This window comes from Lithobates pipiens, unplaced genomic scaffold, assembly GCF_037356315.1.
Source record: "Lithobates pipiens isolate NorthernLeopardFrog02 unplaced genomic scaffold, aLitPip1_a1.2 Scaffold_28, whole genome shotgun sequence".
NCBI lineage: Eukaryota > Metazoa > Chordata > Amphibia > Anura > Ranidae > Lithobates > Lithobates pipiens.
The window spans coordinates 28,222,364-28,248,879 of record NW_027507789.1 but is presented as its reverse complement, the minus strand read 5'-3'; the positions used below and the strand labels follow the sequence as shown (position 1 = coordinate 28,248,879).

The window sequence follows — 26,516 nt, the reverse complement described above, 5'->3', positions numbered from 1 at the left end:
TCCGGGATAGCTCTCTGCGGAAAGGGGCGTAGATTACGCCCCTTTCCAAAAGTCCACCGCTGCCTGCTGGGGAACACACAGATCCCAGAGGCAGCGGGTCCATCCTTATTGTGCAGCGCGACTCGCGCATGCGCAGTAGGGAATCGGGAAATGAAGCCGAAAAGGCTCCACTTCCTGATTCCCATAACCAAGATGGCGGCGGCAGCACCCGAGAGACGATCGAGAGATCGGCTTCGGGTGCCGACATCGCGGGAGCGCTGGGCGGGTAAGTGTCCTTATTTTAAAAGTCAGCAGCTGCAGTATTTGTAGCTGCTGGCTTTTAAAAAAAAAAACGGCGGAACTCCGGGCGGACTCCCGCTTTAAAGAACAGGTCCATTCTGATAAACTGATATACCATCTACATCTGAGTTCTCACACTTGATTTGCCTATTATTAGGAGTTCCTACCATCCCATTTGATTTCTGTTTATTTTTTATGTAGTGCCCCAACCCAGTTAGATTAGCTTTTGGCCCTGCTGTACTCAGCTGGAGCAGTAGTCGATTCTCGAGGTCTGGTCAGGCTTCTCTAAGCTTGGTGATTGGTTGCACTTGCTGGGCTCTGGAAGAAGCTTGCAGAAATAGAGTTGGAGGATCAACCTTTGGGTTATGAATCTTTATCTGACCTCAGCCAATCCTTGGGATGAGGTGCGCAGAAGGTGGCTGGGGAGAAAATAAATGTTTAGGAAGCCTGTTCAATTGAGTCATTCTCCACTGACGCAGCTTGTGTATTGAAGAGTTATTATTAGACCTCAACATTTGCCTGGCTGGGGACCTGAAGGAATGTGGATTGGAATATATTTGCTGGATGGCATCAACTGTGGAAGCTGATCTGGAGATGGCCATTTTCCTTCACAGCTGTCCTTGGACATTGTAAGTAGGACTTTGATTTGGAGCTCAAGGTGCGCAAGTGCATTGGGGATTAATGCCAGAGGTTGCTTTAAGGACTGGAACTGCTCATACAGTCTCTAATTTGTTGGCTATCCCTTCTATCTCCAACAAAGGCTACTGTTAAAGAACTTGTGCTTGAGAGTCTGTCCTCTTTTACCTGTTGTGTGTGTTTGGAGTACCCTACAACCTCATTGCTCTCTCCTGTTACTGACTGCAATAAATAAAAAAAAAAAACATCCCCTAGGCTCGGTCTGTGTTTGTCGGTGTCCTCGGAAATGGTGTCTGGGCCTGGCAGCCTCTGAACATTTAAGGGAGACCAGGGTATTTTCCAACGAGTGCTACATTAGACATGTGCAGAATGGAAAATGTAGTTTAGTTTTGGCTAGATTTGTTATGTTACCAATTTTGTTTAATTGAAATTGTTTAGTTTCATTTCGTTTTGTTTTTGAATTAACTCCAATTTTTTAGATGGTTTCGAATTTGAATCAAATTGAAAATATTGATCAGTTTTCTGTGTGAAGAATAGCTAGTCATTAAGGAACTCAACACCTATGACTCATTTACTGTCCACAGGATTTTCCTCTGACAGCAGAATATAAACAAACCAGTGCCGGCATTAAAAAGTTTAAAAAAATAAACAGTGTGGGGTCCCCCCAATCCAATCCATACCAGACCCTTCGGTTCTGGTTTGGATTTTAAGGGGAACCCCAAGCCAAAATGAAACAATGTGGGGTTCCCCCCAAAATTCATACCAGACCCTTATCTGAGCTTGCAGACCGGCAGGTCTGGAAAGTTGGCAGAAAGTGATAGCACCACCCCCTCCTGAACCATACCAGGCCACATGCCCTCAACATAGGGGGTGCTTTGCTGTCACAGGTGACCCCACCCCTTTTGTTTATTTAATGTAGGTGGGAACCAGACATATCAGACGCCAGGAGGCAAGCGATGGGTGTGGAGCTCTTTTTTTTTTCTTCCAACCAGAGTCCAACCAAATGTCAGTTCCCGTGTGTACCAGGCTTTGGAGATCGTATGGTCAACTTCACATTAACGCTATGACCAATTTGCATTCTTAAGTAATGTTATACATTTTTAAATAATGACTTGTATTTGTTGCACTGTTTTAATAAAAACCTGTGTGCCATTATTTAATACTATTATTAGCAGCCTCTATAAAACATGTTACATGAAAAACTTGACAGTATATAAGGCCTTATGCACATGGGTACTTGGGGCCATACAATGTAAAATTTGGGTGTATCTCTCTGCCCAGGAGCCACAGCTGCTGTATGCAGTTGCCCATAGAAATGAATGGCTTCCAGAGTCACTTGTAACAATGCTGGGCTGCTCTCTAACCAAGAAGGGTATTTAAGCCCCAGCCTTTGATGTTCTTGGTACTGTGCCTTATCGCCAGCTACTCTGCAAAGAACCAATAGTTACCTATGGGTTGCCTGATCAAAGTTAACCTGGATAGACCATACTCTCTCTTGATTTCCACCTGGCCTTGACCACTATGTGGACCATGCCACTCTTTTGGCTACCACCTAGTGTACAGTCTCCACACCCTGACAATTCTGTTCTTGCTATTCCCTTGGTGGGGTGATCCTAAAGGCTGAGACCTTGGGACAGTTTGCAACAAAGTAAACTAGGGTGTCTGGCCCATCTCCTCCTTTAGGAGCTCTGGTGAAGACCAACTCTTTTTTAGACCTTTCTCCTCTGGAGAGCCTTTGTTACCTGCAGCATAACACCCATACAGCCATTGATTTCTATGGGTGACTGTATGTAGCACCTGCGGCTTTCAGGCAGAAAAATAAGCTCAGATTTTATCTTGTACTACCCGAGGCACCTGAGATCTAAAATCAGTTAGCTGATCTACATGGTTAAGCATGTCCTCAGCAGGGAGAACATGATTCAAAGTACTCTGTACCAGAATAAAGCCAGATACCTCAGCACCGGCAATTAGGGCTCAGGTCTACGATTACTACACTCTAGATATAATATAACAGGCCTGTGCTCAGAGAAAGGGGTCAGTGTACTTCAAGTTTCTTCCTGTGTCAGTGCTAAACACAGAGGAACTCACAGATCAGGACTGCTGGCACTTATAGTTGTATACTGGTTGTGTAGGGTTGTCTGGACACTAGGACTACTGGGGTTTGTAGGTCCATGCTAGATGTGTGCTGCTTTATGGACATGGGAGCACTGGGACTTGTGTTGCCACCAGACACAGAACGTGATCCTTGCTGGGGTTGGATTACTTGGTAGTTCACCAATTGTTAGATTTGTCCTCTCTATTCTGGTCCCTTCTGGAGAGTAAATGCCCCAAATGTCGAGCAATGTGGGCTTAGCCTCAGGCTGGATTTACATATTTGTGTCTTGCTTGGAGTGTTTTCTATTGAAATTAATTGATTTGCAACAAAATGCATCCCAATGCATCTTGCACCACACGTTGATGGGGATTATGAAGCACATCGACATCTAATAAAAAGTGGATTGCAGCATGATTTAAAAACCACACAACAATGCATATTAATGGTTACCAACTCACATTAACATGCATATTTATGATCTTCAATGGATAGTGCATCAGGCGAATAAAGAATAGGTTTGAACCCAGCCTCTGTGTGCTCTCTATGCACTCCTAGTTCATCACACCCTGCTCCTTTTTCTATTTTTTATTGGTGGATGTCAGTGACAGCTGAGATTGAGAGCCAACAGCCATGCAAAGTGTTGGCTGCTAAAGGGGGGAGCATCTATATCTTATATAACATATTCCAAGAAAATAGGCAAAAATATTATCTAGTGTAAGCAAATCAACCAAAACTGACTAGTATATTATTCCTAAAACATATTATTAATAAGTGATATCTTTCAGTTTATCAATTAAAGAAGCCACTTGGACAAGAGACGAAAACATTTTCAAGATGTTGGACTTGATTTGCTACTTCTAATTACATGATCTGAGTGACTATAAACCATCATAGACTAGAATCTTTTTTTTTATACTGCAGACTTATAGATTCAATCAACAGAATTATACAAAAGTCTCAGAGTTTGTTCTTCTAAGGTTGGGAAACCTTCACAAACTAAATGTTGCAATGTTTTTTTAATAATTTTTTTATCTTTATTTTTAAAATAAATGTTTATTGCAGAGTGCCTTCATGACTCATAGTTTACAAAGAAAACTGGGCTAATATGATTTTAGAATCAGAGTAAGGCCGCGTACACACGCGCGGACTGTTTGCCCAACCTTGTTCATCAAACAGTTTCGGCAAACAGTCCGCTCAAAATTTGCATGAGCGGACTTGCCCACACACGAGCGGACTGTTTCAGCGAACTGTTTGCCAAACAGTTCGCTCAACTTTTGAAATGAACGGACTCGCCCACGTAAGGAGGAGGCAAATCCGCCCATTTCGAGCGCGTGTACAGGTAGGCGGGGCCCGCGAAGGAGACGTCGCGGGCTCCGCCGCCTGGAATGGGCTTAAAGGGGAACCCCCACGCCGAAAAAAATCGGCGTGGGGGTTCCCCCAAAGTCCACACCAGACCCTTGTCCGAGCACGCTACCCGGCCGGCCAGGAAAGGGGGGCGAGCGAGCGCGCCCCCCCTCCTGAGCCGTACCAGGCCGCGTGCCCTCAACATGGGGGGGTGCCTTGGGGAAGGGGGGGCCGCGCGGCCCCCCCACCCCAAAGCACCTTGTCCCCATGTTGATGAGGACAAGGGCCTCTTCCCGACAACCCTGGCCGTTGGTTGTCGGGGTCTGCGGGCGGGGGGCTTATCGGAATCCGGGAGCCCCCTTTAAGAAGGGGGCCCCTGGATACCGGCCCCCCACCCTATGTGAATGAGTATGGGGTACAATGTACCCCTACCCATTCACCTGTGAAATAAAGTACAAAAAAAAAACACAACACAGGGGAAAAAATATTTTATTGCACAGCTCCGGGGGTCTTCCGTCTTCGGGGGTCTTCTCGCCGGACTCCTCCGCTATCTGTGTGTAGCTCTTTTACTAGCGGAGGAGTCCGGCTTTCTTCCTCCCCGCCGCCGGCCTCTTCTCCCGACTTCGGGGGTCTTGTCCCCCTCTTCGGTTCTTCTGCCGGGCCACCGCGCCTTCTTGTAGCTCTTTTGCAGGCGGTGGCCCGGTCTTCTGTCGCCGCTGCCTTCCGTTCTTCTGTCGCCGCCTTCGGTTCTTCTGCCGGGCCACCGCGCCTTCTTGTAGCTCTTTTACAGGCGGTGGCCCGGTCTTCTGTCGCCGCTGTCGCCGCTGTCGTCGCCGCCGCCGCCGCCTTCCGTTCTTGTTCTTCTTGTTCTTCTTCTTCTCCTGGAGATGTTGACTCGACGAGCTCTCCGGCCGGAATGCCAGAGCCGCGCTGTGCGGTCACTTATATAGTGACAATGGGGCGGGGTCACATGGTATATGTCACATGGGTTGGTCACATGGTGACCCCGCCCCCTTACGATGTCATAGTCCCCATGTGACATCAACCCATGTGACCAACCCATGTGACATATACCATGTGACCCCGCCCCATTGTCACTATATAAGTGACCGCACAGCGCGGCTCTGGCATTCCGGCCGGAGAGCTCGTCGAGTCAACATCTCCAGGAGAAGAAGAAGAACAAGAAGAACAAGAACGGAAGGCGGCGGCGGCGGCGACGACAGCGGCGACAGCGGCGACAGAAGACCGGGCCACCGCCTGTAAAAGAGCTACAAGAAGGCGCGGTGGCCCGGCAGAAGAACCGAAGGCGGCGACAGAAGAACGGAAGGCAGCGGCGACAGAAGACCGGGCCACCGCCTGCAAAAGAGCTACAAGAAGGCGCGGTGGCCCGGCAGAAGAACCGAAGAGGGGGACAAGACCCCCGAAGTCGGGAGAAGAGGCCGGCGGCGGGGAGGAAGAAAGCCGGACTCCTCCGCTAGTAAAAGAGCTACACACAGATAGCGGAGGAGTCCGGCGAGAAGACCCCCGAAGACGGAAGACCCCCGGAGCTGTGCAATAAAATATTTTTTCCCCTGTGTTGTGTTTTTTTTTTGTACTTTATTTCACAGGTGAATGGGTAGGGGTACATTGTACCCCATACTCATTCACATAGGGTGGGGGGCCGGTATCCGGGGGCCCCCTTCTTAAAGGGGGCTCCCGGATTCCGATAAGCCCCCCGCCCGCAGACCCCGACAACCAACGGCCAGGGTTGTCGGGAAGAGGCCCTTGTCCTCATCAACATGGGGACAAGGTGCTTTGGGGTGGGGGGGGCCGTGCGGCCCCCCCTTCCCCAAGGCACCCCCCCATGTTGAGGGCACGCGGCCTGGTACGGCTCAGGAGGGGGGGCGCGCTCGCTCGCCCCCCTTTCCTGGCCGGCCGGGTAGCGTGCTCGGACAAGGGTCTGGTGTGGACTTTGGGGGAACCCCCACGCCGATTTTTTTCGGCGTTGGGGTTCCCCTTTAAGCCCACTCCAGGCGGCGGAGCCCGCGACGTCTCCTTCGCGGGCCCCGCCTACCTGTACACGCGCTCGAAATGGGCGGACTTTCCGAGCGGGAACAGTCCGCTCATTTCGAAAGTACAGCGGACAGGCCCACACACGGGCGGACTGTTCGCTCAAACACAGTTTCAGCGGACAGTTTTTCGGAATTTCCGAAAGACTTTGTCCGTCCAACTGTCCGCTGAAACTGTCCGCTGAAAGCCCACACACGAGCGGACTGTCCGCCCAAACACTGTTCAGCGGACAAGGTTGGGCGAACAGTCCGCCCGTGTGTACGCTGCCTCATGCTTTGTAAATCTTCATGCTTAAAAAGTATGGTATAAACCAGTCTTTCTCAACCTTTTCAACACCCTTGAAATAACTTTCCAGTCTCTGGGAACCCCTGCTAAAAATTACTATATTCACAACTCGATACATTAGTGTGATGGTCAGTGGAAACAATGCTGCTTACACTTGTGGTCATTGGGAGGAATTCCCCCCTTATAGATAGCTAAAAAGATCAATGGAGTCAGTGGAAACTTATTTCAGAGGCAGAAATTGTAATTGCTCAAGGAACCCCTAGCAACCCCTGGAGGAACCCTAGGGTTCCATGGAACCCTGGTTGAGAACCCTTGGTATTAACATTGGTAAGATTATTTACATTAGATGGATCTCCTTTACACCTATTTCTAGCAAGGGATGGTAGAGAAGGAGTATAGAGTTAATATGGGATAGGGAAAGAGCAACAGTAGGGGGCAGTGATGGGTGGCAGAGTGGTAAGTACCTGGCAGCAAAAGGGATAGCCTAGTGGAGGAAAAATAGGAAGTGGCAGAGCCCCACTACAGGAGTTTTAGGCAATGGTAGAACAACCGTAGGTGGCAGTAGAGGAGTAAAACAGTTATAGGGAGTAGTAGGGCAGTAAGGGGGTTATGAGCAGTAATAAAAAGGAAGAGGGACAGGACAGGAGCTATAGGGAGTGGAGAAGCAGTAGATGAACAGTAGAGAATTTACAAGAGTTAATAATGCCATAGGGTGTGTGACATTACAAGACTCTCTCACTGTGTAATTGGTCAAGAAAAGGACACAGCATTTGCACATTTGAGTGTAGGACTAAGGAGTATTTGTTTTGAGAGGAGAAGACTGCTTTTGCAACTTTCTCCATGTTTTGGTATTCCTGGATAGGGATCCGTAGTTTGGAGACTCCATAGTGTCTTGGGTGGAACAGAGTCGCCAACCCAGTGTCTGGGTTTTGTGTAGGACCAGCAGAGTGTGTGCTCAGGTGCACATAGGCCTTATAATGGAGGTTTGGGAATACTCAGGGCTTCACTCAAGAGAGACAGGAGGGTCTCTCATTCAGGTGTCAGAAGGACTCCAAGCCCTCTCCAGGAGCCAGAGAGGTGCTGCATGCATTGGAGTGAAGCCGTCTGCATTGAAGAACCTGTGGTCTGGATGACCAGCATAAAGAGAAGAGGTACGGTGACTATGTCACGTCTACCCAAACGCAGGTGGCCAGACACTATAGCTGGCTACTGTGTTCCTCACCTATAGCAGCCCCCTTTTCCCATAAGGCAAGCAGGCCTACCAGTACTCAGTTGCCCACAGGTCTTATACACAATGCTATAGTGCCTGGCTACAACACCAAGGCAGGCGCAAACTGAGCAAAGCAGACAGGTAGAGTGGTTCAATGACAGTCCAGGTAAAAGGCAGACTGAGTTCAGGGAATAGTCCAATATCCGGTCCAAGGTCATACACAGGGAAAACCAAACTAGCAGAGCAAGGCAGACAGACAGAGAGGGGGGTTTGATCAAGAATTACATACGTGTCACTCTCTATCACAAGCATGCGAGTGAGTGTTTGGCTGGCTTATAACAGTTTTGGTTTTCCCCCAGAGACTGGCCACATTAATAACCTTGCAGGTGGACAGAATTACAAGCAGAGTGCCACAGCCAAAACCAGGATTCTGGAATGAAGAGCAGGATCATTAGACGCTGGTGGGCTTGCCAGGCAGGCTTGCATTCTTCATGTGTATCTTTTGTTGAAGAACAACTGCTGTGTGGGAAACCCTATGTTCTATGGACTTTCCATTTCCCTTTTAATAAAAGTGGGCTACGAGGCCCTTAAATATAGGATGGATGCAAGATATATGAAATGGTCACATAAATGTTTTTATTATTATTTTTATCAAGATTTAATAAAGCATTTGTCTTTTTTTTTTTATTATTTTGGTCATTACCACAACTTTTGCTCATGTGCCCCTCAAAGTCCTTGCTACATATTTTGCTGTTGAGTTAGTGGAATTTCGGATGTGGGCACAGTGGCACAGAAATTCCTCTTAAGGTGAGGCGCTGTCCTTAGTTATTTGGTGGCCACATTCGTTTTCTATTTAAGGTTATGTACATTTTCAGCAAGTATAGAAAATAGCTGTTTAGCTTTCCAAAAATGAAGTATACTAATATTTTTTGTTTGGAGTTTAGATAAACTTTAATATTTGATGTATTTTTTCTTTCACATAACTATTAAAATTACAATTTGTCTTGTATAATGAGAATATATTTAATTAAGGTAATAAAATAAACAAAGCCTATCACTGAGGGACCTTGATTACAATCTCTAGAAACGTAAATATGAATTGCAGAAATGATATAAGAGGAAGATCAAACAATGCTCTGTGGCATATAGCCCCAGAAAGGTTTGGTTTTATGTGATCACATCTCTGTTCTGTGGATGTCATTTTTGTTATAGCTATTATTTCCCTTTAAAGATTGGAGGAAGACATTTAAAATTACAGTATTTTGTCACCAACGAAAAAGTGCTAGGACATGCTATGCTGTATTCACAAATCTGACAAGGTATGATATTACTTGATTTTAAAGCATGAGTATAAAGGCAGCCTGCCATGCAGCTGCTAGCGTTGCCCTTCTATGAAAATGCTAGTTGCCTGGCTGTCTCTGATATTCTAAGTCATTGACCTGGGACAAGCATACAGCCAATGAAATCACAGGAAAGTCACTCACAATCTACATGCTGTACTTATCCCAGGATAGTGATTTAGACAACAATGAAACTATGGACAGCCAGGCAACAAGTTTTCATAAAGAGACGATTGACCTCCTTCTGCATGCCCGATGTCTCTGGCTTCAATGTTCTCTCTGACCTGGAACACTCACACGGATTAGAAATTCAAAGTTAAAGCTGAACTCCCGGTGGATAAAGACACCCACTAATGTGGCTCTGTATTCATTCATACATGATTAAATGTATTTTTTAAGGCGGTGTGAGTACCTGAATTTGACTCGGTATCACCCTTTTGCAACCCGCTGCATAGAGGAATTTTGAGGGGTAGAAGCAGCAAAAAAATAATAATAAGTGGTGCTTCAGTAGAGGAGACATTCTGATAGGTGGGGAGAGCAGAGTCACAGAGAGATAAGTACATTATGGAGCTGCTTCTCCTTTCACTGTCCAGTCACAGGCTGGAGGAGAGACAAGACCATGTTGAACCGCATCCTATTTGCATAACATGTGAACAAGATCGGCTTTCAATGGAACCAGTTCATATATGTGCAGGCTGGTTGCGGTGTGAATTTGAAAAGGGTCCTGTGTGTTTTTCAGTCCAGTACAGGTGTGATTTCAGTGTCAAATTCACACCTGGATCGCACCTGAACCGCTGAATGAAAACCGCACTGCACTTTGCACCAAAACCACATATATGTGAACCTAGCCTTAAGGGTTACTTAAAACCTAATTACACTTTCAGTTTAAGTTAGCTTCATATTTTCCATAAAAACAGGCTGTGTCCTGTTAGTTTGTGCAGAGTGGGAACCTTATGGGGAAGCTGAGATCTTTTAGCAACCGTCCAACACGTCCCCTACTGAGTCAGAGGCAGAACTCTTCAATCAACAGGGAGCATGAGATTTGCTGACTGGTCTAACTCTGTGGGGGGGGGGGGGGGGGGGCTATGGCTGTTTTAAGAAAAAAAATAACTGTAATGCCCCGCCCACACGATCAGACTTTCCGCCAACAAAACTGTGGAATTTTGTCCGAAGGGTGTTGGCTCAAACTTGTCTTGCATACACACGGTCAAACAAATGTTGGCCAACAATTACGAATGTAGTGATGTACTGGACGTACTACGTGTTTTTTCAGCTCTTTAGCGCCACCCTTTGGGCTCCTTCTCCTAATTTCGTGTTAGTAGAAGTTTGGTGAGTGTTGATTCGTGATTTTCTTGTCACGTTTTTCATTTAGCGCTTTTCAGTTTATTTCTGAATGGCCGTTCGTCGCCCAGACATGTTGCAGAATTGGAGGAGATAACGTGTTATTTATTATTGACCTTGGAGTTATCGCTTTGACATTATTTTTTTGGTTGAATAATGATTTGATTTGGTATATTTTTTATATTTTTGGATTCATAAAATGCACTTTTTGGTTAAGTTCTATTGGCAGATAGCATGTCTAATTTTATTTGTTTTTTAATGCACAATAAATAAATTGTGGTGAATAATACTTGGCTATGTGTTTTACTTCAAATGACAGTTTGGGAGTAGACAGTTACATTTTAAAAAATACAATGTAAAATTGACAAGGGACACCGACATAGCTGTATCTTTGATCTTATAAACTATGGGATAATGGTGTTGTGGTAACTTGCTCAAATAAAAATAAAAAAAGCATAATAACATTATTATTGATATCACTAGAAAAAAAAAGCCTTTGAAAATTTGTTTGCAATAACTCCATCAGTATCACCAGCAAAGCAGCTTCATTATTATCCCATTGAAGAAGAGAATTGTGCGCTGCATTTGGAGATTTCATAATTTGCCGCGTCACGAATTGTTAATTCTCCATTACGAACACTAGTTTACAAGACCGAACGCTTCTGCTTCCGAGCATTTTTGTTTGTACTTTGGACTTTTGTCCGACGGACTTGTGTACACGCGATCGGAACATCCGACAACACACATTTGTTGGCGGAAAAGTTTAAGATATGCTAGCCAACATTTGCTGGCGGAAAGTCCGACAACACTTGTCCGATGGAGCATACACATGGTTGGATTTTCCACCAACAGCCTGTCATCCTAAAATTTCCCGTCAGGAAAATCTGATCGTGTGTACAGGGCATAAGGCTTTACCTTTTGTTTTGCTGCATCTGGAGTGTATGTATTTTTCTGATTTAAACTGAGGGCTCAGTTGTGCTTTAACTGTAGCGGAGATCAGTCAGGTCTCTGTCCCCCTGCCAGACTGGACTGTGCTGCATGGCAGAGCTGTTTAAATGTAAGTGCTGGATAGACAAAAATACAGATCTGTTGGAAGGTAAAACAGCTCCCACTTCTGTATTTCATCTGTGTATATAGTTATTTGTCTTGTGTTCAGCTTTAGGTCACAACTCCTAATCTGTACAGTTCTTTAGTCAGCGAGTCAGAAAGTTTTAATCTGGTCATACATGGCTTGAATTTTGGTAAGCACCAAAAATTATTGGCCAAACAGTGACTACATCCCATCAGATGTAGTCAGCATTCAGATGGTAAGTTAGCCAATGGTATCGGGCAACTAGAAAAAGGTCAACAATGCTTTGCAGCCTAGGTCACACATACACAAGGCTCCTCGGCTTGGAGGAAGACAGGAGTGCCCTCCACTTTTGTCATAGGGTATTGCTCCTGCTTCAGGTTGCTCCCTGATCTAAGATATTTACAAAGGAGTTCTGGTTGTTTTTATAGCTATCCTTTAAAGCTGAACCATCGGAATTAGACAAACTAAGCCCTTGCTGTGGGACCCCAACCTGCAAGGGTTAAATGCTCTTTTAACGCTGATCCCACCCCTTCCTCCCCCCCCCCTCCATACCCACCACCGCCTTCCCTTGCCTCTCCCTCTCCCCCCCCCCCCCCACCCCTCTCCCCCATCTCTCCTTCTTTTCTGTTACTCTTTTACTCTTATCTCAGTCCTCACTCTCTTTCTTGGCCGCGGCCCCAAACCTGCTCATGAGGTTCTTATGCCGAGGCGCTAGATTAGGCTTCGGCATGTCTGATTTATAGGGCATGGCAAGGGCATCCTTACCGGCACTGGCCAAGTGGGTTTTACCTACAAGGCCGGCAGACAGGACATGCTAGATTGATAAATTATATGTTGCCATACCAGTACATGTATAGCAAGTTTGTGAGGCTGCGACTTCTTTTTTTTTTTGTTTCATTTATTATTGTTTGTTTGGGGGCCTTCCCCATATGTGTGTTCTTGCTCTTCAAAAATACTAATAAAATGATATTTGCAAAAAAAAAAAATGCTCTTTTAGTCTAGAGGTGCAGGGGTAAATCTGAAGACCACAATAATATCTGTTGATCCTGTGATGAGGGTCCTTGTTCAGCCACTTCCTGTTATAGTAAGGTTGCCACCTGTACAGGAATGACCCAGACAATCTGGGTTTTGACACTTGTGCCCGGGTTTCTGTCCTCTTGAAACCCAGATACAGCATACCTCCAGTCCCAACCCATCAGGTATCTGTCTTGGGGGTATCCTTGATATCAGTGATTATTTCTGCTGACTGTGGCTTTCTCTACTGTGCACTTTCTCCCTCCTCCCAGGCGGGGTGCCTACCCCCCCCCCCCCGCCAGCCTGTGAATGCTTTGCAGTCATTGGCTGCTAGGACTGCTGGTGTCCTAGCAACTAGTGACGATTTTGCCACTGTGCATGCACACAGGGGGATTTTCTTAGAGCCACTCCACCTCCCAGGCAGCTCTGCCCCCTAACTTTGGACGGTTCCCACTCCCACAGTGACTCCAGTGACTATCCCTCCTGCCAGTAAGGCATATACAATACGATAGAATGGGATACTATAAGTGGGGTCTCTATCTAATGGAGGTCTCTGTGGGGGAAGGGGAACTAATATAAGGGGACTATGAGCCAATGGGATCTCTAATGGGGGATTGGCCAACCATTATCTCAGCAGTCAGCACCCCCCATTAGAGACCACCATTATATCAGAGTCACCTTATATCAGCACCCCCCCTTACAGACCCCCCATTAGATTAGAGTTCATTTATATTAACACCCCTCTTAGAGACCCCTTCCCCATTAGATTAGAGTACCCTTATATCAGTGACCCACCCTCTAGAGCCCAACGGTTAGTTAATATAAAGGGACTCTAATATACTGGGGGTCTGTAACGGGGGTGTTGATATAAGGTGACTCTGATATAATGGTGGCCTCTAATTGGGGGGGGGGGTGCTGACTACTGATCTAAAAAAAAAATCATATTAGCACCCCCCTTAGAGAACCCTCCCCATTAGATCAGAGTCCCCTTATATCAGTGACCCACCCTTTAGAGCCCAACGGTTAGTTAATATAAAGGGAATCTAATATAATGGTCTGTAAGGGGGGTGTTGATATAAGGTGACTCTGATATAATGGTGGCCTGTAATAGGGGGGGTGCTGACTACTGAGCTAAAAAAAAAAAAAAAATCAAATAAAATGTTCAGGTTTGGCAGATAGAAAAGGCAGCAACCCTATGTTATAGGCTGAGAAACATTCTGTCCCTTTTTCTCAGTTGTATTCCTCCATTGTCATCCACCCACACAGGCTTCTAATTAGGGCCATCTTTAATATTGATTGGATCCTGGGCAAAAAATGTTTTCCCCCATGCAATTTTGCTCTCCACCTTCTCTGAGACATACAATAAATAGCAGCTAGACTTAAAATCAGTCTACTGTATCAGATCAGGCAGCAATTGCGATTGGTTGCCAGAGGTTACAGCATATCATTACTGCTTACTGACTGGTTGCTAGAGGTTACAGCACTCCTTAAGGCTCACTGATTAGTTGCTAGAGGTTACAGCACATTTCTGCTTGTTGATTGGCTGCTGGAGATTACTGTACAGTAATACTGCTCACTGGTTGCGATAGGTTACAGCACATCTTCTCCTCACTGCAGGGGGGCATGATATACCTATGAATGCTGCCTTTATTTATGCTGCCGTTGGTCTCAGGTATTTACATATGCATGTGACTGCTATTTACATATGAATGCCAGTATTTACATGTAAACACAGGTCTGCAGGTGAGTCATCTGTTCACAACAATAGGGCAGAGCTGGGCAGCATTAGTAGCAGCACAGGACTAAAACTTCAAGGGACAAGGGAATGTAAACTGGGATAGTTGACAAGTATGAGGCAGCTTCTTTGGGCCCCACAACAATGACAGGGCCCTGGGCAGCTGCCCCTTTTGCCCTGCCTTAAAGACGGCCCTGCTTCTAATGAAGATCACAAGTGGTCATTTCAACACACAATACACAGGCATGGTTAACTGTTATCACTATCAGTGTATCAACCCTTTAATGGCAGATGTGATCTCCTAGGTGGTTTGGTGGTCTATCATCTCAATCCCACGGTCTGGTCCTTGGTGCATGGTGGGGTGAAAAATAAGTTGGGCTCCAATCACTTTATCTTTTTACAGTTTATTGCTGCACTTAATAGCAGGAAATAGGGTTTAGGGGTGTAGGATATCCAAATATTGCAGAAAAGAGGAGAGGTGCTCTGAAGGAACAATGATGACAATAAGCCCTTTTAGGAGCAGACTCTTTGTATTTCCAGAATTGCTGGCCCTGTGAATGCAGCCAGACAGAACTATGAGCCTAAAGGATCAATCACAGTATTTTCTTTAGCTGGAGTAGCTCTTTCTCTATAATCAAATTTTCTGTTGACTCTTTGGCTTGTATTTGTTGCATTGTTATAAAAAACTGTGTGACATTATTTAATATTATTATCAGCAGCCTCTATAAAACATTTTTACATGAAAAACTAGACAGTGTATAAGGCCTTATGCATATGGGTACGTGGGGCCATACAATGTCACATTTTTGTGAATTTCCTTGCCCAGGAACCACAGGTGCTGTATAACGTTGCCCATAGAAATCAATGACTTCCAGAGTCACTTGTACCAATGCTGGGCTGATCTTTACCCAAGAAGGGTATTTAAGCACCAGCCTTTGGAGTGTTTGGTGCTGTGCCTTATTGCCAGCTACTCTTATGCAAAGAACCAATACTTACCTGTAGGCTGCCTGACTGGATTGACCATACTCTCTCTTGATTGCCACCTTGTTTTGACCACTGTGTGGATCATACCACTTTCTTGGCTACCACCTAGTGTCATACCCCCCAACAATTTGAGATGGGAATGAGTGACACCTACTAGCAAATGTATGTTGTCATAGGATACACCCTACTGCCACACCCCCTTAAAGGAGAATTAACCAAGAAAAAAAGTTGAATTAAATCCACAAGAGTTTTTTATAACCACTACTATTCCTTTATATTCACTTTTAAAATTTAGAAATACAGCAATTTTGAATTTGGACTAAAGGTTTAGCACTGACAAACACTTTTTGAAAGAAAAAAACTTATATATTTTATATACAACTATATAGATCAGACCAAAATGAGGGACAAATGAGGGGGAATGAGGGACAGGGGGACATTGCTCCAAATCAGGGACAGTCCCTTGAAATCAGGGACAGTTGGGAGCTATGCCTAGTGTACAGTCTCCACACCCTAACCATTCTGTTTCTGCTTTTTCCATGGTGGATTGATCCTAAAAGCTGCAAACTTCTGACAGCTTGCAGCTAAGTAAACTGGAATAACTAGGATGTCTGGCCCATCTTCCCTTTTAGAGGCTTTGTTGAAGACCAACTGTTGCTTAGACCCTTCTCCTCTGTTGAGCCTGTGTCACCTGCCAGGGACCCCATAACACCTATACAGCCATTGATTTCTATGGGTGGCTGTATGTAGCACCCGTGGCTTCCAGGCAGGAAAATTAGACCACATTTTATGTTGTACTACCTGGGGCACCTGTGAGACCTAAAATCAGTTAGCTGATCTGCATGGCTAAGCATGTCCTCAGCATGGAGAACATGTTTCAAAGTACTCTGTACCAGAATAAAGCCAGAGGTCTATGATTGCTAAATTCTGGATATATTATAACAGGCCTGTGCTCAGAGAAAGGGGTTAGTGTACTTCAAGTTTCCTCCTGTTTCAGTGCTAAACACAAAGGAACTCATAGCTATGGAGTCTCACTAGAAGGAGTTTAGAACTTCTAGGACATCTACTGCATTTTTTACCCTTGTATGTAAGATCAGGACTGCTGCCACTTATAGTTTCATACTGGCTGTGTACTGTTGTCTGGACACTAGGACTACTGGGACTTTTAGTTCCATACTTCCTGTGTGTTGCTTTATGGACACTGGGACCCCTGGGACTTGTGTTGCTGCCCATTCAACGAATGTGATCATTGCTGGCGTTGGATTACTTTGTGGCCCACCCAAATTGTTATATTTGTCCTCTCTATTCTGGTCCCTTCTGGTGAGCAAATGCCCTGCATGTTGAACCATGTGTGCTTAGCCTCTCAGATAAGTTCCCACTGACACCATTGATCTTTTTAGCTATCTGTAGGGAGGTAATTCTTCCCAATGACCATCACACTAATGTATGAGTTGTAGATTTCTAGCAGGGGTTCCCCAAGACTGGAGAACTATTTCAAGGGTTCCTCTGTGTTGAAAAGGTTGAGAAAGGCTGATGTAGATTATGATGTACATTGACATCCAATAAAAAGTGCATTACAGCACGATTTGGAAACTGCACAACGATGCATGTTAATGTGCGTCAACTCACATTGACATGCATGTCAATGCACTTCCTTGGCTTTAAACGGATACTGCATCAGGGTAATAAAGAATAGGTTTGAATCCACCCTCTGTATGCTCTCTATGCACACCTAGTTCTTCGCACCCTGCTCTTTTTTTTTATTGGTGGATGTCCATGACAGCTAAAATTGAGAGCCAACAGCCATGCAAAGTGTTGTCTCCCAAAGGGGGGATGTTTATAAACGTATTTTATAAAAGGGAAAATCTATATCTTACAATATATAACATATTCCAAGAAAATAAGTAAAAATATTATGTAGTGTTAGTAAATCAATCAAAACTGACTAGTATATTATTCCTAAAACATATTATTTCTAATATCATCATATTATTATCATGTCTTTCAGTTTATCAATGAAAGAAGCCACTTGGACAAGTGATTTGCTACTTCTAGTTACATGATCTGGTTGACTATAAACCATCATAGACCAGAAAATACATTTTTTTATACTGCAGATGTATGGATTTGATTAACATTACGTCTGGAAAGAATTATACAAAAGTGACAGAATTTGTTCTTCTAGGATTGGGAAACCTTCACGAATTCAATCTTGTACTGTTTATAGTCTTCCTAATCATCTTTATATTTACTATCACAGGAAATCTTCTGATCATTGTATTAGTGTCCATCACCCCAGCTCTTCAGATACCTATGTATTATCTCCTAAGTCATCTCTCATTTTCAGATCTCTTGGTTTCAACCAACATTCTTCCAAACATTCTTGGCAGTCTTCTTCCTGGGAAAGAAATAGTTACTTTCTGTGGCTGCATCGTACAATTTTATTTTTTCAGCGCTACAACTGTTACGGAATGTTTCCTCCTCTCAATCATGTCCTATGATCGGTACTTGGCCATCTGTAATCCTTTAAGATATTCCAGTATAATGAACATGATGTTTTGTGTCAAACTCTCGATCTGGCCGTGGCTGTTGAGTTTTACTTCAAACCTTGTAGTCGTTCTGCCTGTATCCAATTTTGACTTTTGTGCTGACAATGTCATTGACCACTTCTACTGTGATCTCTACCCTCTTCAGAAGCTCTCTTGTTCAGACACCTATTCGGTTGAACTAGAGGTTTTTGTCTTTTCCTTGCCAATATTTATTTTTCCATGTGGTTTTATCACGGTGACGTACATCTACATCTTCCATACTATTCTCAGCATACTGTCCACAACAGGCAAGCAAAAAGCTTTTTCAACCTGCAGTTCTCACCTTCTTGTGGTGGGGTTGTTTTACGGGACACTGATAGCTAAATACATGATACCCTCTAAAGGACACTCTTTGATTATCAATAAGATTGCATCTTTACTTCACACTGTGTTTACTCCTTTATTTAACCCTATTATATATAGTCTGAGGAACCAAGAAATCAGGACAGCATTTCAAAAAACTTTAGAAATAATCACTTTTAATTAAGGATACATTCTTCCTACCATCCCTTCTGTATTTCCCGTATTTTAAATTATAGGCAATGTAACAGGAGGAGCTGGGGCAAACAAAATGTTAGCAGATTTCCAAATCTTCCAGTTAAACAGAAGGAACTTATATAGCAGAAAAATCTTACTATGATAGTATCCAAGACCTATAGAAATTTATGGGTCAATACCAGGCTCCATGTAAAACTAAAACATCATGTTTGGGGGAACAGCATTTTGATCTCAACATGGCTGAATTTGGCTGGAAATTGATAGTTTACCAGTTTACAAACTCATATTATATGACATATTTAATTTTTATAATTATTTTTCAAATAAATGTTTATTGCAGTGTGTCTCCATGACCCTTTGTAGTCAGAACAAAGCTTTGTAAATCTTCCTGTTTAACATCTTTATATGTAATTACAAATTATACAAACATATATTTATTAATACACATTTATAAGATTAATTACATCAGATGGATGTCCTTTACGCCTATTTTTAGTAAGTGATGATAGAGAAAAAGTACTGGAGCAATATGGGGCTGAGAAAGAGTAATAGTTAGGGGCAGAGGTGGACAGCAGAGCTTGGCAGCCTGGCACCTAGCAGCAGATGGAACATCCAGGATTATTTAAGAGAAAGTAGGAGGTGACAGAGAAGGAGTACCAGCCAATAGCAGAGCACTAGTATGTGGCAGTAGAGGCTTAGAACAGTTATAGGGGGTAGTAGGGAAGTAAGGGGGTGTCCAGGATGTGGGGATGGGTTGTGGAAGGCAGGTATATTACCCTGTTATTTGGATTGTCGTCCCTTTAAGGGGAATGATAGAGACGTTTCTGAGTACCCAGGGGTTCTTACTCATGCAGGATGGAGAGGACTGATTGGCAGTTCTCTTAGGATTGGTAAATCCTCATATGTGACCCAGTATTCAGAGGCTCTGAGAGACTTTGAGTGGGAAAGAGCCTTCAACCCTGATTACAGGGACTTTGGTCTCAAAAAGGTTAACCCGTCTGCAGAGGAGGCTTCAAACGGTGCAGGGAGGTGTCTGAACCTGTCTGTGATGTAGAGTGGAGTAGTTCACAGCTATAGTGTGGACTATCTGGCTGAGATATTGTTTGCTGAGCTCCTGATTTTCCTGTACCATGAAGCAGATGGGAACCTTAACCCAGGGGTGGGACTGGTATACTGGTGGTGAGCCATAATATTGTTTTCCATATATGTGATTTATGGACTTGTATTTGCTTTGCAGAATAGACTGTTTTATTTTCCTGATTTTGAAGGGATAGTAAAGACTGTTTACTTTTACAAACAGTTGGTTGGTAATCCTGGGCTCCCCCATATTACAGAGGCTTATAGGCAGTAAAAAAAAAAGAAGCAGGCAGCACAGGAGTGACAGGGAGGTGAAAGGGGCAGCACAGAACACCACTGCTGAAAATGGCTGATTGATTCCAAATATGGCCACCATTCCTAGCCAGAGATCTGTTTAGTGATGTGGAAGAATTAGAATCCTTAAGGTTTTTCATTACTGCTCTGGGTAGATTCCCTCCTGTCTGATCAAAACACTGATAAGTGTGGAGGGGAGCAAGAAGAAAAGGGTCTCTTTAAGAAGAGGAAAGTAGTGGGGGGCATGGGCCAGGTGCACACATCATGTGTGCGCCCTTACTTGTCAAAGGGAGGAGTACAGAATGGTCAAGGTTAAAGTGTTACTAAATCCACAACAGTAAAATCTGTCTGTATATGCAGCATAGCATGCTTGTTATACTCACCGTGGAACTTAAGGGGTGAATCCTCTGCACTGTGTAAAAAGGCTGTTTTATTCTTTATACATAGATCCTCCCACTCCTGCACTATCTATTTGGGGGAAACCAGCTAACACAAGCCGAGCTGCCGACCTGCACATGCTCAGTTGTGTCTTTTATGCTGTAGAGAATAATTACTCAGAGATAGCCAGGTCACATGATATTGGCATCACACATATGGGCGTGTTAACAGACTGAAGTAGAAGTCTCCTCCTTTCTGAACTCTCAGTACTGGAGAAGTGTGTGTGTTGGGGGGGGGGGGGGGGGGGGGGGGTTGGGGCAGATTAACTATTTTCATATTACTGGGTTTAAGATTGTAATTATGTTCCAACCACGAGGACCATATTTTCAGGAATTTTGTGTGGGTGTAGTTTAATATAGAAGTGAGTAATGGTACCCATTATTCAGGGAAGGTTGTCTCTATCCTCTTGCAATAGTGTGGCGTGTAGCTAGAACGATAAAGGACACCAACTTTCATTCAGAACTAGTGAGGTCTGGAATAGGTCTATGGAGCAGTGCTTTCCTAAAATTACATGTTACGTTTTTTGCTTAGGACGTTGCGGATCAGGTTATATGCCTCTATCCATAGTGTTTGTGCTTATTTACACCAGATATGGTGCACCACCATATCCCTGAAAGCATAGAGGGAAACCAAGGGCATAAACTTGGCTACAAGATCTGGGATCATATACCATCAAAATAATGCTTTGTAAAAAATTTCCTGGGCTAGGACATTAACTGAGCATTTAGCCATTGCCAGAGATTTTTTTTTTCCATTCTGGGATATCTAATTATTCCCCCAGCTCCCTTCCCAATTAAGGATATATTCTGGCTAATGCGGGTTTCCTTCAACCCAGAAGGGAAAAGCAATGTTAATGTGTTGATCTCCTTAATTAACTATTGTGTTTTGACAGGGGGACTGCCCCCCAGCCCCCTCCACCAGAACACACTGATCATCACTCATAGCCATTAGCTGCAAACATGATTGGATGCTAATTTTCCAGCATGCTCATGCGACAAAACTGTACACACAGGCGGAAGGTCAACTAGTTCTTGCCGAACCGACCATTTTTGCTAGATTTGGCCCGTGTTTACGTCCCATTTTTGTATGGTGCCTTTGCCACGTAGCAAAGTCAGCAGTATGACTATGGGTTGACCGATATAGTTTTTTCAGGGCCAATACAATACAGATTTTTTGCCTGCCTTTAAAGCCAATAGCTGTTATTGGGTGCAGATATTCTGTAGATTGAAAGTTTTGTTTTGTTTTTTACACTGTCCTTTTACATTTTTTTTAATCACTTTTATTGCTGTCACAAGGAATGTAAACATCCCTTGTGACAGTAATAGGCAGTGACAGGTACTCTTCATGGAGGGATCTGGGGTCTATAAAACCTTCCTGCTACTTGTGATTACGGCTGAGCGGCTACTTAGCAGGCGTCACCCCGGTACAACCACTTGAAGCAATATCAGTAATATCGGTAAGATTGTTACCGATACGGATTCTTCAAAAAAAGTGAATATCAGTCGCCAATAATCGGCCACACCGATAATCGGTCGAGCCCTAAGCATGGCACCAGTTATATTTTTAGCTGTCTGGTGGCATTCTGACCACCAGCGTAAGGGATGCTTTCTTCCTATTGACCACCAATACGAGGGGGATTATTGTCATTGACCCTTGATGGATTGATTTTAATACGGGTTCCCAGAGACCTGAAATTATTTTAGGGGTTCCTCTGCGGTAAAAGCTTTAAATATTCAATTGAAGACAGATTCAGGTTTTCAGAATGCTCCTGGACAGTACTGTAACTTATTGATACAGTTCTTTATGGTGTATTCTTCTTCTCTGCTTTATGGGGATGGTAGCCTTCTTCGGGCGGTGAGTTATGGGAAATGGTCCTCTTACTGTAGTCTTACTTATTGTGCCACAGAGGAGCTCTGGAGTTATGTTCTCTCAGTTTAATGCATTACCTTGGACTCACTAGCTCCACCTGCTGCCAGCTGTGGACAATCTATAATCAAAACAGCCCATAAATAGCAGCACTTCCTATCTCTTAGTGCCCGTTTGTGTGGACTAGCTCCCTGGGTGTTGTGACTGCTTTGAGACTCTGAATACCGTATATGAACTTCTGCCTGAATTTCCTGACTACTCTCTAGCCTGCTGATTTTGTACTTCACCACCAGCTCGTGTATGACCTTTGCCTGTCTGACCACTCTCTGGATTTCGATCGATTTCGATCATGTACCGATTTGCCTGATCTGTTGCCAACCTGATCTGCCTGACGAAGTTTTCGCCTGAATCCTCAGCACCCAAGCTCCACTTCGGACCTATCACAGGTACCTTACAGAACTCTCTGAGGAACTGAAAAAAAGAATTGTTGCTCTACATAAAGATGGCCTCGGCTATAAGAAGATTGCCAAGATCCTGAAACGGAGCTGCAGCACGGTGGCCAAGACCATACAATGGTTTAATAGGGCAGGTTCCATTCAGAACAGGTTGGGAGATAGGCGTTCTGACGTCTCCGCGTTCTACGCCCAACCAGGAAGTGCGGGCGGCACACGAGTCCGGCCGGCTCGTTTTTTATGTGATCGTTTTTCTCTATACACATGTGAGTGTAATTTTTTATATTCTATTTCATTAAACCAAGTGGTTTTACGCTATGCGAGTGCCTTTGATTTTTTATACATGATCCACGATACCCTCGTTTCCTGACTGGAGGCTTCGTATTGGAGATAGAAGCAGCGTGGTGCCAGTAATCTACGATACCTTAGTTTCCCGATTGGAGCCTTCGTATTGGAGATGCAAACGGTGTGGTGCCTGTGACGGTTCATCCAGAAACTTCTGTGCTGTTGCCTTACTGATCTCACTAACACTGGGATCTATAACTTTGGTAAGCGGCCCCTCTTCTCACTGGTGGAGGATTGTTTTGATTATTTTTTTATACACACATTTGTGGATATTTTTGCACCTTAATATCAATTTTGAGGAACCAACAATACTTTTTGGACAATTTTTTCTTCATTATATATGAACTCTTTATTGCTTTTGAATATTATTTTTGATAATTTTATTATTGGTTTAGATTTAGCACACACAATTTTTGTTTTAATATACATTAATTTTTGTGGGGGTTTTTCTATATTATTTATGTTAACTTCATTTCAGATTTAGTATACACTTTATTCACTTATATGATGATATGATAGTATTCACATATACTATTTACTAATCATATTTTTGTCACGTAACATTGTTTTTCCTCATGTTTATCGATATAGTTTTGGATTAGGTTTTAGGTATACAATTTTTTGTTTTTAGCGCAGCTCACTTTGTTCACCTATTTAGTTTGATATCGGAGTATTACGATTAGGGTTGCTGCTTATAGGTTATTTTCTTTTGTTGTTTGAGTAGCGCGGTTTACCCTTTGTACCGTGTTTCCATTTAGAACAGGCCTCACCATGGTCAACCAAAGAAGTTGAGTGCATGTGCTCAGCGTCATATCCAGCTGTTGTCTTTGGAAGATAGACTTATGAGTGCTGCCAGCATTGTTTCTGAGGTTGAAGGGGTGAGGGGTCAGCCTGTCAGTACTCAAAACCATACGCCGCACACTGAATCAAATTGGTCTGCATGGCTGTCATCCTAGAAGGAAGCCTCTTCTAAAGATGATGCACAGGAAAGCCCGAAAACAGTTTGCTGAAGACAAGCAGACTAAGGACATGGTTTACTGGAACCATGTCCTGTGGTCTGATGAGACCAAGATAACCTAATTTGGTTCAGATGGTGTCAAGCGTGTTTGGTGGCAACCAGATGAGGAGTACAAAGACAAGTGTGTCTTGCCTAGAGTCAAGCATGGAGGTGGGAGTGCCATGGTCTGAGGCTGCGTGGGTTCTGTTGGCACTGGGGGGCTACAGTTCATTGAAGGAACCATGAATGCCAACATGTACTGTGACATACTGAAGCAGAGCATGAACCCCTCCCTTCAGAGACTGGGCCACAGTGCAGTATTCCAACATGATAACAACCCCAAACACACCTCCAAGATGACCACCGCCTTGCTAAAAAAGCTAAGAGCGTGATGGACTGGCCAAGCATGTCTTCAGACCTAAAGCCTATTGAGCATCTGTGGGGCATCCTCAAACAGAAGGTGGAGGAGCACAAGGTCTCTAACCTCCACCAGCTCCGTGATGTCATCATGGAGGAGGGGAAGAGGACTCCAGTGGCAACCTGTGAAGCTCTGGTGAACTCCATGCCCAAGAGGGTTAAGGCAGTGCTGAAAAATAACGGTGGCCACACAAAATATCGACACTTTGGGCCCAATTTGGATTTTTCACTTAGGGGTGTACTCACTTTTGTTGCCAGCGGTTTAGACATAAATGGCTGTGTGTTGAATTATTTTGAGAAAATTTACACAAACTGTACACTCACTACTTTACATTGTAGCAAAGTGATATTTCTTCAGTATTGTTACAGATATAGAAGATATAAAAAAACATTGACACAAATGTGACGGGTGTACTCACACTTTTGTGAGATACTGTACAAACATAAGAACACCTTCCTAATAATCCCTGATTCTTGTCAGGACTTAGCATCAGCTCTACCATAGCAGGACATGAGGTCCCACACTCTCTCTGCCTTTTTTTTACATCCTCCCTCTGGGGTTTTCAACCCAATCATCCAGAGGCAGGAAGCAATTTTACATAATTAATTCTATGACATTTAATCAGCACAGTTATTTACAAATATAGACAGTAGAGGGAAGCAGATCCCTACAGGTAGTTAAGAGAAGGTGACAAATACATTCACACCCTGTATTGCTCAGCTAGAACTATGGTGCAATCATTTACAACAAGAAAATTGCTCTGGCTTAAGCCATGGACAATAGATGTTTTTTTCCAAATAATTGATTCAAGATCTCATATGCCGAAGAATGACTGTCCCATTATTCCCCATCTGCTCTGCTCAGGTTGGGCCGTATGGAGTTTTGCTTAGAGAAAGAGTCACAAAGGCATAAAACTACAACTGTGGTTTCTCTTTAGAAAATTCAGACTCCTGCAAAACCTGTATGGATGCACCCTGTATTAACCCTTTCACTGCCAGGCCCTGCACTCCACTTTTAAACGCAGCTGGGAGGACATTTTTTGCAATTTTTCCATTTATTTTTTATTTATTTATTTTCCTTACAGCTTTTAGAGTTTGTAAAAGTACCCCCTCCCGAATATATATTTTCTGAAAGCACATGACCTGTAGTAGTGCTACTGAATTTTAAAGCCCTGCAAATTTTACGTATAGTGAAATATCTGTGCTGCCCCAAATTGGTTAAATGACAAAGAAAAATTAATTACCAAAGCAACTGATGTGATGAAAAATGTTAAATATGGAAAAAAAAAAAAAATATATATATATATATACAGTGCCTTGCGAAAGTATTCGGCCCCCTTGAACTTTTCAACCTTTTGCCACATTTCAGGCTTCAAACATAAAGATATAAAATTTTTCTTTTTTGTGAAGAATTACCAACAAGTGGGACACAATTGTGAAGTGGAACGAAATCTATTGGATAATTTAAACTTTTTTAGCAAATAAAAAACTGAAAAGTGGTGCGTGCGAAATTATTCGGCCCCTTTACTTTCAGTGCAGCAAACTCGCTCCAGAAGTTCAGCGAGGATCTCTGAATGATCCAATGTTGTCCTAAATGACTGATGGTGATAAATAGAATCCACCTGTGTGTAATCAAGTCTCTGTATATATGCACCTGCTCTGTGATAGTCTCAGGGTTCTGTTGAAAGCGCAGAGAGCATCATGAAGACCAAGGAACACACCAGGCAGGTCCGTAATACTGTTGTGGAGAAGTTTAAAGCCGGATTTGGATACAAAAAGATTTCCCAAGCTTTAAACATCCCAAGGAGCACTGTGCAAGCGATCATTTTGAAATGGAAGGAGTATCAGACCACTGCAAATCTACCAAGACCTGGCCGTCCCTCTAAACTTTCAGCTCAGACAAGGAGAAGACTGATCAGAGATGCAGCCAAAAGGCCCATGATCACTCTGGATGAACTGCAGAGAACTACAGCTGAGGTGGGAGAGTCTGTCCATAGGACAACAATCAGTCGTACACTGCACAAATCTGGCCTTTATGGAAGAGTGGCAAGAAGAAAGCCATTTCTCAAAGATATCCATAAAAAGTCTCGTCTAAAGTTTGCCACAAGCCACCTGGGAGACACACCAAACATGTGGAAGAAGGTGCTCTGGTCAGATGAA

General features: G+C 43.8%; 1 protein-coding gene across 1 annotated transcript; it reads left to right on the top strand.

Moving 5' to 3' along the window:
• The first annotated feature begins 9,046 nt into the window (after positions 1–9,046).
• On the top strand, positions 9,047–20,152 carry LOC143935243 (olfactory receptor 8H1-like). Its single transcript, XM_077458951.1, has 2 exons — positions 9,047–9,217; positions 17,393–20,152. Exon 2 carries the CDS (start codon positions 17,506–17,508, stop codon positions 18,457–18,459), a length of 954 nt encoding a protein of 317 aa, XP_077315077.1. The 5' UTR covers positions 9,047–9,217; positions 17,393–17,505; the 3' UTR covers positions 18,460–20,152.
• The last annotated feature ends 6,364 nt before the right edge of the window (positions 20,153–26,516 follow it).

Coding starts and splice junctions, on each gene's coding strand:
- LOC143935243 (XM_077458951.1), top strand. CDS start 17,506: ATGGATTTGATTAACATTACGTCTGGAAAGAATTATACAAAAGTGACA.